Below are 14884 nucleotides of genomic sequence, written 5' to 3'. Positions count from 1 at the left end.
CCTACAGTAGCGCTATTGTATTCCTTATATTTCACAAAAATGTTAGTGAATTCTCACTTTTAGTATGAACCTAATTGTTGTTAGATGAGCTCTTTTGGCATTTTTGTCATTTAGTTTGCAGTATTTACAAGTTACAATGGCCTAAAATGTAAATGGGGTTATCATTGAGGCTAATATACAGCATTTTACCATAGTAACATCAAACAAGAGCAGCAAATTATGCAGCATTTTTAATTCAAATCAACATGTTATTGGCTGCCATAGGCCATGTTTTGGTCTGTTTTACAACCTGAACAACAATAACAGATGCATCAATGCCTGAACATTTATTTTTAGCCATAATGGCCCTCAGCTGTGGACTTTCTGAGAGGGATTACAGCAGGTATGGCACTTTCCACTGCAACTACATCCATGTCTTTCAGACAGAATATCACGCAGCTAACCAATATGATTAGTATGCATGCATTAGCCCGTGGGCTGATGAAGATGAAGCGGTCTGCAGTCCGCATCTTGTACCATTAACAGTTTCATTGCAGCTCAGGGGACTGGGTTTGTATTTCTTTGAATTTTACATGAGGGGGCACATTTACAAGGAAGCAGGAAGTGGAGAGTTTATAGCAGAAGTCATTGAAAGGGTTCCCCTTATTGGCACTTGGACAGCTCATGACAAAGTGCTGCAGGAAGTTTTATTCTTAGAGAAGGAATGCGTTGCTGTGCATGTCAGGAGGGTCTCCTGAATAGGATATTAAACGTGCAGCTTGCTGGTTTTTCTCACTTTTTCTAAGTGACGGGCAGAAATATAGTAAATTGGCACTGAAAATTGTCATTTTAGATTTCCCGTGACCAAACGCGCTTAATTTTAGCCATACATCTGTTGTGTCTGAGCATCCCATCTGTTTCTTTTTGTAGCCCCCACCATCACATCACAGCCTTGTGGGATGATGCAAATAAAGTGAGTGCTCACTTCCTGCTCCCGTTTATGTCAATCATCTGCACTATGAGTTATTACGGGCTGTCACTTGTAACTGTGAGGGGTGCGCTAACCCAAGTGGGAGATGCGTGAATGCATCACAGTTAACCAACTCATGTCTATACTGTATTTCAAAATCTTTTAAATCTTGTATCAAACTGACTCGGGGCCTGATCTCGGTGGCCTAATGTTATAAATGTTAAAACTGTGAGTGTTTCCTGCTATCACGAGACACCAAACAAATAAATGTTCTTTCAATTTTGACAGAATGATCTAGTTCCACCATAGTTCCCCCCGTATTGTGACTCACACCAAAATAATAATCCTGCGTTTTTTGGATCAGTCTTTGATGTTTTGGAAACTTATCCTGTATTTTTTTCCCCCCCAAGTGCTCTGACCATTTTTATGGGGTTATCTGCACAAATGCCGAAAATGGTCCTTTAAGAAAGAATCCTTTAAGAAAATTCCTGGATCCAGACAGTGATCCGGATCACCCCCAGGATTTATTCAGTTCTTCCATATCCCATTTCTGACAATTTCATCCAAATTCATTCAGAACTTTTTCAGTTATTTTGAACGCAAACAAAACAAACTGACAAACAGATAAACGCCGGCAAACACGTAACCTCCACACTGTGCTTGGCGGAGGTAATGATAATAATAATAAAGCATTAAATATTAACCCACGCAAATCAGGGTTCATGTAAATCTGAGAGCATGTGCATTTCATTTCCTGTTGCCACCGGGTGGCACTGCGACAAATTCAGGAAGTGGCCTATGTATAGCTTCAAGGTGTCGTTTTCATCATATGTACCAATTTTGATGAAGATCTGATCTTTTGGAATTGAGTTATAAATGTTGACAGTTCAGTGGCGAATTACCTGATTGTTCATCAAAGTTTGTTGCCTTTCCCTGCCCTCAACCTATGGAACAGCCTAAAATCCTTCGCCATGTCATTGCTCGTCTGTCTAGTATCCGTGATTTTCATTTGGGCTCATTTGGTCAAAGTCCCTGGGACTAGTTAGTCGTAACACAACCCCTGGTTTTCGCCCCACATTCGCCGCTGGAAACCAAAATGGCCGACTTCCTGTTTGCTTTGGAACATGAGTTTTTGAGACTTTTCATGCGTCCTGTCATAATTGACATCTCCACCAGATTTTGTGAGGGTCTGTGAAACTGGTGGCAGGGGCTAATTTTTCTCAGAATTTAGAGGGGCCGCTACTGAGTAACTTTTGGGGGTTGGTGTTCGGGACCTCTGAAATATACAATTTTGGTGAGTTTTCATGAATTTTGAGAACTTCAAAACATAGCAGCTTCAAAAGGGCCTCCATGCCGCTATCACTCGGTGCTCGGGCTCTTAATTATTTGATGATGCAACAAGCTATTCCAACCAGTACATGCTCGTCACCAACTTACGGTTTCAAAGCAGGTTATCCATCAATTTGTTCATTAAAAAAAATCAAACACAGGGGCGATCGTGTAATCATGAGGCAGTTATACGTTTATATTCATATACAATGTATTCACTATTACAAGCGGCCCTCTGAGGGCAGCCGAAACTGTGACGCGGCCCTCAATGAAAACAAGTTTGACACCCTTGCTATAAAGGAAAAGAAATAAAATCTTACTTTTTAAAAACAAAATGCCAAAAAAAACACTCCAAAAAGTATGTATTTAGAACAAAGAGCGTGACATATTTACAAGTTTACAAGAAAAAAAAATGTGAGAATTATCAGTAAACAAATCCAGTTTTAAAATTCTGTAAAATAAACCAAAAAAAGTATATTGCAGTAATTCCAACATTTTTTTTTTTTTTTTTTTTACCACTTATTGGTCTTCCTCTCCACTCCCAGTAACCATGGCAACCTGATTCCTCATCTGTATTATTGTAGATGTAATGGTAGTTCCACCTGTTTTAAAAAAAAAAAAAAAAAAAAAAAAGGATATGTCATTTTTTGCAAAGTATACTTTTGCACGGACATCAGTGTTGTCGCTACGTGTCGTGTCAGCCGTTATCAAGCCTCTGCTGGACACTTGGCTATTCATAGCAGCATTAAGTGGCAGTGGAATTTCGCAGCTAGAGCGCAGCTCACTTTTCCACTGTGGCAGCACAACAAGCCATGAGGCAACACGCACTTAACTCCTTTTCATTGTTTTTTCTGGGCTTAGTCATTCATTCTTTCACTTTATTGCCATAATGTGGCGCATTTGAGATGATGTCTTGCCCACATTGTCGACTACGTACCTCCTAATTCCGCATTCATTCAAATGAAACTTGAATAGTGTTGCTTTTTGAGTAATTTCCTTGTTCCTGCCGCCTCTCCCTGTCCTTTCTCTGCGTTACATTACAGGGTTCCAAGGAAACAACATAGTCAACATAAATAGTTTTTTTGTGCTGCACAACTGAGCCCTACGAATTCTGCCTAGCAACAAGTGGTGACATAACCAGAAATCTTGAAAATACTGGTTACATATTTGATATTCTACACACATTACTGGTTCAACTGCGAAATGAATGCATACAACATTTATTTTTATTTTTTTGCTGTCGACCCTCCTCTGCTGTGTGGGGCAGCAGATCCCTTTGCCACATGTTGCCAAGGAAACAGTATGGTAAACATGACTGGCATATGCACTTTGTTATTGGTTATATAAATCATGGATCCTGAAAATTCTGCCTAGCAATAATGGGTGACATAACCAGCAAAAAAACTGTATTTTTAAAATATATATCTTATATTTAATGCAAAGTACTGATTACATTACGAAATTAATATGCACAAAAAAAGTATTTATAGTGTAGTGTTGTTGCGGAAGTAATTTCCTTGTTGCTGCCAACCCTCCCTGCCCTTTTTCTTTGTGCATGTAGCAACAAATGAATGAACCCTGCGACAATAAAAAAATGACCATCCTATTGTCCGATAGTGAATGATTTCCTCACCTTCTTCAGGTTGCGGATACTGCTGTTCCGTATGGAGTCCATCAGCTGCTCATGTGCTGACCTCATGGGTGTGGACGGCCTGCTGCCCTCCTCCCCTCCGCGCCGCTCTGCCGACACGGGCCTGAGCGCGTTCTTCAGCTCCTTGAGGATGCAGGTGGTCTCGTCTTTGGCCGCCTTGCCCTTCTTGCCCTTTTTCCCTTTGCTCTTGGCCTTCTTGCTGACCGCTTCGTGGGATTTGATCACCTCTGCGATCGTCCTGGTGGGTTTCTTCTTCTCCTGGTGAGCGGGAGGCGGCGGCGGCGGAGGAGGGGGTGGCGGTGGAGGAGGTGGTGGAGGCGGCGCCGGGGGGGTTTGCCTCTTAGCCACTTTGGGCGAGGACCACGGGGACGATCTTGGTGAGCTGCAAGGTGTTCCTCTCTAGCAACACAAGTCAAAACTTAAGATAACATCCAGTAGCAGTAATCGCCGTAATGTGACGTACCAGCGCACTGGTCCGAGGGTTGGTGGCACCTTCCTGTTGCTGCCTCTGCTCCTGCATTCGTTTCTGCCTTTGGCGGTCCTGATTCCTGGTAAGGATTCCCGTCATGCTCATCCTGGGTCCAGGCAGGTTAAACTGATAGCCAAGCTTGATCAAGTTGTAGTTTTCCCTGAGTATCTTCACCATCTCCATCTCAACCTAAAGCCGGGCAAGCCATGTTGTGACATACAGAATATAAGCTGTAAACAGGTCAACCATCCAACCAACCTGTCCTCCACACATGTGCCTCTGGTTGTGGAATCGGAGCTCCGTCAGGGTGTTGTTTGCCGGCAGAGCTTGAACCATGGCCATCACGCCCTTCCCGCTCACGTAGTTGGACTCGATGTTGAGGCTGACGACGGACGAGTTCTCCCGCAGCATCTTGGCGATAGCCAGGGCCACCGGGTCGTCTGCTCGGGTGTTGGCGAGGCTGAAGAGTCGCACGTGAGTGTTGGACCTCAGGGCCTCTGCGAATCGGATAAGGGTGTCCTTGGAAGACACCATCAATAATGTTAATGCTTATTTTTTTACTTCCTGGTTCCTTGCTTATTAGCGTCAACCGGTCATCCTGTCAGATTGAAGCTGTTTTTGTCCAGCTGTGTCGTCATGCTGTCACACTTTTGTTCCTTTTTCTACTATTTTTAGTGGTGTTTTCCTGCCATTACGACCAACGTGGCCATCTCATGACACAACTTAAGAAACTCCAGTCAGATGGTAAGACCATTAGCCCTTTGTTTTGCATGTACAGTGGAACCTAGCTTAGCGTCATTAATTCATTCTAGAAGGTCAGACTCTAACCCAAACAGACACTCCCCAAATGCATTTTTCCCATAAGAAATAATGTAAATACAGTTTACGTTCATTTAAGATTACATTTACCTTCACTGAAGACGTGATTCTTAATGTGTCTTTCCCCAAAGACACGATGTGGCCGCAACATCAACCACCACCACCTTCTTGTTTTGACATGACATCAATAGTGTTTCTTGCCTCAATACTGTAACCCAAAATGGAGCCAAAGAAAGTTGTAATTGCCAGCATTTAGATAAAGAAGGTAAGAAACACAACTGAATGGAAGAAATAACCCATGGTAAAACAGGAAGGTGGTGTCTGTGTGGTGTCTCGCGCCACATTGTGTCTTTGGGAACAGTATTCCATGAGGGTAAAGGTAACCGGAAATGTTCTTTTAGCCCCGTCATTTGTCTTTTATATGCATTCAGAATTTTTTATGAATGTACAACTATAATTGTAAAGCTATAAAAATGTGTTTTGTGTTAACATTTGCTAACATTTAACATAACTTCTGGTTCCAGTTGCCAGTTTGTTCGCTAGCTAATAGGATGCTGACAAGGAAGGACATTTTCTGATTAAAAAAAAAATATAGTAAGGATACAGTTCTTACAGAATCACGCAGTGTATTAACAACATGACAAGACGCGCTAACCGGAGAATGCACCCAAACCGAGGCAACTGTGGAGTAAATTTTTGACACTACAAAAACATTCTAACCGCTAACTTCCACTATACTTTTGTTTGATTTTTGGGTGGCAAATCTTTCAAGCGGAAAATCTTCAAAAGAATAAGCTAGAATTCTAGCATCAATGCCACATGTATCGCCCTACCCTCCTTGGGATGCATGTTTTTCACAATTTTATAGGGTAAGCATTTGCCCATTTGTTGACACAACCTCAGGCGAACCATTCCGATTGTTTTTAATTCACTCATTGTCTATTAGCCCTGCTTTTTTTTGTATTTTATGTACTTTTGTATCTCGGTGTCCTGTGCACAAGTGAGGGAAGGATGGAGCGCGAGATCGACAGGCGAATTGTTGCGGCGTCTGCAGTGATGCGGACTCTGCATCGGTTCGTTGTGGCGAAGAGGGAGCTGAGCCGAAAGGCAAAGCTCTCAATTTACCAGTCGATCCACGTTTCTACACTCACCTATGGTCATGAGCTTTGGGTTGTGACCGAAATGAGTTTTCTGGTAAGGTGGCTGGGCTCTCGCTTAGAGATAAGGTGAGAAGCTTTGTCATCCGGGAGAAACTCAGAGTAGAACCGCTGCTCCTCCGCATTGAGAGGAGCCAGATGAAGTGGCTTGGGCATCTGGTCAGGATGCCTCTCTGGGGAGGGGTTCAGGGGATGTCCTCGAGGAAGACCCAGGACACGTTGGAGAGACTATGTCTCTCAACTGGCCTGGGAACGCCTCGGGATCCGCCAGGAGGCGCTGGATGAAGTGGCCGAGGAGAGGGAAGTCTGGGCTTCTCTGCTTAGGCTGCTTCCCTCTCAGATATGCGGTAGAAGACGCATGGATGGATGTACTTTTGTGTGATTTTTTTTTTTGAAAGAAAATAACATTTTTCCATCATGGGTGCAGGTATAGCACTCCCCAGCTTGGGCGCTCTGTGCAAGCAGAGTCATTCATGTATCTGAAAATGATTTTATTTGCCTTGTTTTGGACGTTTTTGTGTACCTGCGAGATGTCGTCAATGTTATTCAAGTTGACCTCTGTGAGCTCGGGGTCGTCGCTCAGCACTCGCTGCAGGGCCTCGTCCACAACGGTGGGGTTCCCGTTGGCATTGGGGTCTGCAGGTGGAGGGGGAGGGGTTAGTCTCACATGCTCCACCCTCTGCGGCTTAAACAGCATCTGGGGATCCACTTTAGCAGCCTGTTCCTCCTCTTCTTCATCGTCCTCCTCGGTTATGACTTCCTCCTCCCCCTCCTCCTCCTCATCCTCCTCCTCACTCTCTTCTTCTTCTTCATCCTCCTCATCTTCCTGCATTAACTTTTTCTGTTCTTTCTCACTTTCGTCGTCTTTTTCGTCCTCTGATGCGCTGTTTCTGTCAGTCACGCTCTCCTCCTCCTCCTCCTCCTCCTCTTCATCCTGTCTCAACACACATTTTGAAATGATAATAATTATTCATCTTGAAATCAAGTAAATAAATGTTGCTACTGACCCCTTTAGGGCTTCCTCCACCAATTTCATTTTCCAGAATTTTCCGCGTCTCATTCTCCCAGTATTTCATGAGGGCCTCTCTACTGAAGGTGCCGGTCGGGGTCTTATCCGTCTGGTCCCTCTGTCGGAGTCCTATGGGCACGTTGGCATCAGGGTCAATGTCCGCCAGCTCTTTCTCCAACTCAGCCAGCTCTTCAGGGCTGAGGGAGGCCAAAAGTTCATCCTCATCCACATCTTCGTACTTGCTCAGCTCTCTGCGGTACCCGAAGCAACTCATGGCCAAATCAGTGAAGACTCGCAGCGTTAAAAACCATAGACGCGGTTCATCAAGTGGTATCTGAGCCCAAAATTGAAGCACATCCAAGGAAAGGTGGCTAGAGATCCAAAAAGTGCCTCCAGTCTCAACCAGATCTCTCTCGGCTGCTGGTGTTGTTGTCCACTGGCGTCCTCGCCCTTCTCTAATCTCCCTCAGCTGCCGCCCGGGCCTTAAGAGGGGGGATCAGAGGGGTACGTAGCAAAAGTGCGGGCCCCATGATGCACCGTGCTTTTTTTGGGAGGCAAGCGCTCCAAAGGGGACAGAGCCACAAAAAGCATGTGAGCTCAGAGATGACGGGCCTGTCAGCGTAGCAGTGTGTCATCCATGCCTGAGTGCCTTTGTTCAGGGCCAAAAACAGGCAGAGCCAGACGCCCAACAACAAAGACCAGTGGAGTCAAGTAATCATGGCGTTTGAAAGTCATTTTTTGTAGTAATTTCTTCACTATCACGACAAAATTTATATCATTTCCATAGCAGCATCCAGTCTGATTGCCCCGACCTGATTTATTATGCTGTTCACAGCCACTAGGGGGCGTACTTGCTTGGTAGCTTAAGGTGATTGCTATCATGTGCTGCTATGAACGAGTCATGACACGACATGAACGAGTCCGCAGTTCATTTCTTTGGCTTTTGCGCCTATAGCCTCGCTCAGAATTAAGATGCAATTTTTTTTATTTACATTTTGTGACATCACACTAAATATTATACTGAATGTAAGGATTAAAACAATATGTTAATCGATATTTTATTTATTTAACTTTTGTTTATTTAATTTAAAGTCTGTGACGTCACACAACATATACTGAATTTAAGGATTAAAATGATAATAGTATTGATTATTTTATTATTTAATTTTTATTTATTTAATGACAATTTTGTGATATCACACAATATATAATACTGAATGTACGGATTAAAATGATATCCACAGGGAGTATTTTATTTATTTAACTTTTATTGATTTAATTACAATTTTGTGGTATCACACAATATATAATACTGAATTTAAGCATTAAAACAATTATATGAATCAGTATTTTCTTTAACGTTTATTTATTTAATTGAAATTGTGATGTCACACAACATATACTGAATGTAAGGATTAAAGCAATAATAATAATGAATGCTTTATTATTTATTGAATTAACATTATCACACAATATGTAATACAGAATTTAATGATTAAAACAATAATAATAATTAATATTTTATTTGGAATATTAATGTTATTATTTAATCATTTTGTTATCACATATAAAATATGACTATGATTTTTTTTTCTAAACCATGTCACCCTACTTAATTTAAAGGCTGTTTAATATCATACACTACTGTACTGTTTATACAATAATAACAATAAAAATTAAGAATTGCCTTGCATGATTAACAGTGAATAAAAGACCCAAATTAAAAACTATCAGACTGAATGGAATAGTTTTAACATCTGAACAAAGAAGTAAAAATAATAATTCAGACCATGATAGGTGACCCTGTCATATTAAGAGTATGCTCCTACCTTATTTTGCTACATACAAGAGTCAAAATATTCAAAACACTTGTCAGTATGATGCATTATTATAACAATAATACATGATTTTCTTTTATAAAGGCAGAATTTGAGATGAAATGTAATTCATGAAGTGGTATGTGAGGATGTGTTTAAAATCTGATCTTGATGTATGATCATTTCCTGACCGTTCTTTTGTGACTACTGTTGATTTAATGGAAATCAATGAGTGGTTTTCCAGAGGACACAATATGAAGCTATGCTCTCTGCAAATTGTAACTACACATCTCTGGAATCTAATGGTAGAGAGCTTGCTTGAATATCAAAGCCACAAAGTCCTCCAACCTGCACGCATTTACATTCAAAGAGCATCTCTCGGGGATAACCCAGTGGAACGCACCCCTCCCTATAGAGCAGGCTCCCACGCTTCAATGACGAAGCGATTGATCTGTGGGAGTTGATGCAAAAAGTCTCAGACGTGGTCAGCGTGTGACACAGTGACTCAGCCTGTAGGCGGCCTCTCCACGTTCGTCTAAAAGGCTTCGCCAGTCTGCTTGGAGGGAGGCAGACGGACGGCCCAGCCTCAAGTTTCACTGCTTGGACCTTGCACACACACACACACACACACAGTGGCTCCCAGTTATCTCCAGCTTTTGGACTGCAAAGACTCACTTTCATGCTGCGAGTTTGGGCAACCTTGCATTTGTGCTCCATATGAGGGAGAAAGTAAGTCTGCGTATTCTTACCTTATGGCATATTTGACTTGCCTCTTAACGTATAGAATGTGTGCTGTCATCTGTGTACATGTCGAAACAATTGTGTCCACTTCTAAAAAGGGTATATCTTGCAGGATATTTATTTTTATGATGATTTTTTTCTGCGTTTGTTTTCACTCTGCGTGTTGACAAAGGCAGATGAGCATGTGAGCCAATATTGACCTTCAGTTTTCCTAATGCATTTGAATTCAGCGTGCTGTGGCAATGCTAATTATGACATGCACACAGCTTCCATTGTGCCGCATAGGTGTATCTTACGCCACGGTGCGCTGGCTTCTCCACAGATCTTCAAGGCACACTGTGTCCTCTTCTTGAGCCACTTGTTGACAAGTTTGAATCTGTGCACGGGGAAATTTGGAGCGCCAATAACTGATGATGTGAGCAAACTGTCGCTACTGGTGAGATGCATATTCCTCCCCCCACCCTGGCGTACATTGCTCGTTTCCGTGTGATCTGCACGCTGAATTGGGACTATTTCTGTTGCAGAAGCACAACGTCCCCTCAGATTATGAGATTCCAGTTCAGTACATTCCCAAAGAAGTGGTATGTACGCAGCACATGGAGTTAAATGTGAAGAAAACGAGGCTAAATATAATTTGTGTCTTCCCAGGCTGGTGAGTGCTGGGTGGTGTTAAACATCTACCCCTTGGAGCAAAGTCTTCGCCACCTGGCCAGCATGTTTGGCGCCATCTCTTCCAACAAGGACAACATCACCGTCTTCATCGCCATGCTCAAGAGCCTACGCTTCACCTTTGACCACGGGGAGCTGGTGAGCCATCAACCACCCCCTCATTGAATAGAAACTCTGCAGTTCGTCGCGTTATTAGATGTCTTGCATGTCATGCAGGAAACAGCAATGCAAGTCTTCCAGTGTCACTACGAGGAAGAGAGGTTAAAGAGCGCTCTTTATTTCGACTACATTGAGGATATCCTCCGTGCTGCGCGTGAGGAAACCTCCAGCTTCTCCTGCAAGCCGCCCCCGTGTCTCCACACGCAGCAAACACCAGGTACAATGCATTTTGCATTTCTAGTGGATGCTTTCAAAGATTGCCTCACTACTCACGTGTTTAAGTGCAAATTTAACGTGTATAACTTAACCTTTGGTGGATGAGACACATTTATGTCTTCATCTTTCTTGCTACGTGCAGTTTTTCCTCATTCAATGATATTATGTTGACATACGGTCGTCCCTCGCTACGTCCTTCTCTCACTCGTGAACAAGACCCCGAGGTACTTAAACTCCTCCACTTGGGGCAGGATCTCATTCCCGACCCGGAGATGGCACTCAGCCCTTTACCGAGCGAGAACCATGGACTCGGACATGGAGGTGCTGATTCTCATCCCAGCCTCAGTCCCACTGACACGTCTTCCAATGAGGAAGCAGTGCCTGGGGACTCCACTGGGACTGAGGTTGCCGAGTCGGTTAAAAAACTCCTCAGTGGCAGGGTCCAGGGGATGGATGAGATCCGGCCGGAGTTCCTTAAGGTCCTGGATCCAACTATCGTGGGATCACACTTCTCAGCCTTCCTGGTAAGGTTTATTCAGGGGTTCTGGAGAGGAGGATCCGCTGGATAGTTGAATCTTGACTTGTTTTGTGGACTTGGAGAAGGCATTCGACCATGTTCCTTGAGGAATTCTGTAGGGAGTACTCCGGGAATATGGGGTACCGGACCACCTAATTTAGGCAGTTCAGTGTCAGAGCTTGGTTCATATTGCCGGCAATAAGTCGGACCCGTTTCCAGTGAGGGTTGGACTCCGCCAAGGCTGCCTGTTGTCACCGATTCTGTTCATTACTTTTATGGACAGAATTTCCAAGCGCAGCCACGGCGTTGAGGGGTTCCGGTTTGGTGGCGGCAGGATTGGGTCTCTGCTTTTTACAGACGATGTGGTCCTGCTGGCTTCATCGAGCCGTGACCTGCAACTCTCACTGGATCGGTTCGCAGCTGAGTGTGAAGCTGCTCCTGTGAATATATATTTATTTTTGGGCTGTTAATTGATTAAAATATTTAATCATGACTAATCGCGTTTGTACACCCTCATCTTTCAATGAGGTGTAACATATCCTGGTTTGCATTCAATCAGACGAGTGGGTGTGGCTGTCATGTTCTATTTATTTCAGTGGCCAGTGGGGCAGTTAAGATTAAGCCCTATAAAAAGCCCTATAAAGCCCTTTCTAAAAAGATTTTTTTTCAGACGTGAAATCATTTCTTCAATCTAAAGAAGTGATTGTTGTGAAAGATAGTCGGAACAGCACAAATGGATGCTTGTATCGCAGTGGTCCGGTTCAATAGCTAAAGATCAGGGGAATAGCTCGATCCGTGATCATATTTCTCCCGGTGAAACTACAGTCAGAAACTCTTCCAATAACATGTCCTTCTCGCAGGGGGTCGCCAGGAAGGTCGGGAATACAGATGGTGGAAAAGAACGCCGTTGCTGCTGGTCTTCATTCCTGTAACAGCTTGCGTCACGCTCATCTTATGGCGGGTGAGTGGAACCTACACTCGCAGCGCCCAGTTAGAGCCGAGCCGAGAGTTATTTAAGAAATAACCATGAGTTTCGAAGTTATGTCATTGCAGTAAATGCAGTCATGTGATCACCTAGCAGAGTAGAATATCAGGCATCTATTTCTCTTTGCCGTGTGTACTGGAGCAAATGAACATTCCACAAACGATATCACCGTCTCGTGAACAATCAGAGAAAAGGCTCACAAGTCTGCTTTCGGTAGCGTCATTTCTCTACGACTCGTCTGCTTCTGCACAATTTGTACTAAAGTTCTGCCTTGAGCCATTTTAGACTCTGTCCATCAAGAGCTGACAATGTGCATGTATGCTTTGCCGCGGATGCCACCAGTTAATGTGGTTTCACGCCAAAATTGACCTTTTAAAAAAAAAAAAAGAAAGGAAATAAAACATCAATTCTGCTAACGTCTTGTTGTTAGCTAAAATGGAATCATAGAAAATGAACACCAATGGCTGAAAATCTAAGATACCATAAAGTAAACACACAACTTATTCTAAAAGTATATACAAATATTTATGAACAAACTAGAGCGTTTAAAAATGTCTCATTCATGGCAGTAACTATTTATTTCATGAATTACGTTTCCTGTCATTGTGAAGCACAATTCACCAAGCGTTGGATCGTTCGCCCACTAATAGGGAACGTCAGTTGGGTTTAGACAGCTTAGTTTTACCCTAGTGATGATGTGTTGGTGCAATACAATTTGAAAAACTTTTGAATAAAATGTGACAAATCTATGAAATTGCATAAAGTAAAAAATTTTTTAAAAAATGATGGAAAGAACCTTGGTGGTACCGAGCCCATTAACAACATCAAATCTCTACGGGCCGCTACAATAAGCCTGAATGATGATGTACTCTCGTCTTAGTGAGCACTTCCTGAAAGGAAATTCCTCTTAACAAGCGCTCATCAAATATTCAGCAGCGCTTGGAGGCTCCCCTATTAGCTCACCTAATGATGTCCGCTCCCCCCTATCCTAACTAATTGGCCCGTTTCCTTCCTTTCTCACACTTCAGGTAAAATCTAGACGCCATTTACCAGAGCGCCGTGCTGAAAACGTCCAACTGGCCGCACCTTGTTACATGATTCCGAGTGTGTCCGTCTCCATCCCGCTTCAAACGGACGCCAACAGTCTCCCAGGGGAGGACGCCATCCCGGGGCATGAAAGCGGATGAAGATGGAGGAATCTGTACAGGAGAAGATTGTTCGGGAACCATTTTCTGTTTGCGGTGCACAAAACGAGGTCCATGCAGGCCTGTTTGGATGGGTTTGCTGTGCAGGAGCATGATCTGGTGAACTTTCACCTCACAAATGCTTTTCTGGAGGAATAGACTCCCAAAGACAGTCTTCATTTATTCTAGAAAGGAGCCTGAGGATTTAGCATAGGGGTTTCCCACATTGTGTACTGTATATTATGACGGGATGAGAACGTACATGTATGAAAACATGTGTTTGAGCCACTCTTGCACTTGTTGTCGGCAACAGCTGGTCACAAACAACCGTGGTTCAACAAGAGTCCCACTCTGTATATCAAAGCTCAGCAGCAGATGGCACAGATAGAGATGTGAATCCCTCCATTGTGTCCCCAGTGATCTATCGCTTCTTCTTCTTCTTCGTCTTCTTCTTGGACCACAGTGAAGAGCGCTGGAGTTTTTTTAATGCCTCATTCACTGAGTCAATCCAGTTCAGTCATGAGACTCAGTGGAGAGTGAGCGCTCTTGTCCGGGATGTGTCACAGACGACAGGAGCGTGGAGGAGATACAGACAGGACGGACGGACGGATGGCATGAGCTCAGCGAGGAGCATAAGAGGGGGGCTTGTTCTCGCCACAAAAGACGTGGCCGTAGGCTGGAGGAAATGCCACTCACAAACACGACTGATGTCGGCAGAGCTCGATGAATCAACACGCGAGGAATCTCTGCAGACCGCAGCAACTGAACGACGGAGGATGATTCATATTTCAATAACAGTTTTTGGTATCAGAATGACTGCTTTCCAAGAACACCTTCGTTGAAATGTTATTTTGCTACACAAATGTCACACATTCTCCATGTCAGTGTGAGATATAACAACAGTTACAGCTTTCATTAAAAGTATTTTTCATTGTTTTTGTACTGTTTTGTGATTTTAAAACATGACAAATTATGCATCATACACAAATGTGTTCCTAATATTTTGATCAGCTTATTCAGCCACACAACTGGCTCCAAACATTAGAAACAGCTGTCAGTATGATCACTTTCATTTATGCCCCACTGCAAATGTGTTAAATAAATTCATCTCACATGTGCTCTTGTATTGACTCCCTTCATGACTGGTCGGTTCACTGTGTGTGTTTATTGTGAATTTTGCTTTCATTGTTGCGAAGTTTTGTCTTTAGGGCGG

The 14884-nt window shown here is 43.3% G+C and overlaps 2 protein-coding genes across 4 annotated transcripts; one reads left to right on the top strand and one right to left on the bottom strand.

Moving 5' to 3' along the window:
* Positions 1 to 2131: 2131 nt before the first annotated feature.
* lmod2b (leiomodin 2 (cardiac) b) lies at positions 2132 to 7849 on the bottom strand. Its single transcript, XM_054752822.1, has 6 exons — positions 7382 to 7849; positions 6898 to 7308; positions 4657 to 4917; positions 4393 to 4587; positions 3912 to 4328; positions 2132 to 2880 (listed from the first exon to the last, which is right to left on the bottom strand). The coding sequence occupies exons 1-6, from the start codon at positions 7655 to 7657 to the stop codon at positions 2854 to 2856; spliced, it is 1587 nt and encodes a 528-aa protein (XP_054608797.1). The 5' UTR covers positions 7658 to 7849; the 3' UTR covers positions 2132 to 2853.
* Positions 4276 to 14746, top strand: LOC129168032 (kit ligand-like). 3 transcript variants are annotated; one of them, XM_054752827.1, is made up of 8 exons: positions 4276 to 4872; positions 5074 to 5142; positions 10264 to 10377; positions 10466 to 10522; positions 10590 to 10748; positions 10827 to 10986; positions 12363 to 12463; positions 13516 to 14746. In XM_054752827.1, the coding sequence occupies exons 2-8, from the start codon at positions 5140 to 5142 to the stop codon at positions 13672 to 13674; spliced, it is 753 nt and encodes a 250-aa protein (XP_054608802.1). In that variant the 5' UTR covers positions 4276 to 4872; positions 5074 to 5139; the 3' UTR covers positions 13675 to 14746. The 3 variants fall into 3 exon arrangements, with proteins under 3 accessions (XP_054608802.1, XP_054608803.1, XP_054608801.1); XM_054752828.1 differs by lacking the exons at positions 4276 to 4872; positions 5074 to 5142 and adding an exon at positions 9322 to 9929 and having other exon boundaries at positions 10264 to 10356; XM_054752826.1 differs by lacking the exons at positions 4276 to 4872; positions 5074 to 5142 and adding an exon at positions 9325 to 9929.
* Positions 14747 to 14884: the final 138 nt, after the last annotated feature.

Source organism: Dunckerocampus dactyliophorus, chromosome 15 (genome assembly GCF_027744805.1).
Source record: "Dunckerocampus dactyliophorus isolate RoL2022-P2 chromosome 15, RoL_Ddac_1.1, whole genome shotgun sequence".
Lineage (NCBI taxonomy): Eukaryota > Metazoa > Chordata > Actinopteri > Syngnathiformes > Syngnathidae > Dunckerocampus > Dunckerocampus dactyliophorus.
Note: the sequence above shows the minus strand (reverse complement) of the source record. Positions and strands in the feature narration are given on the sequence as shown.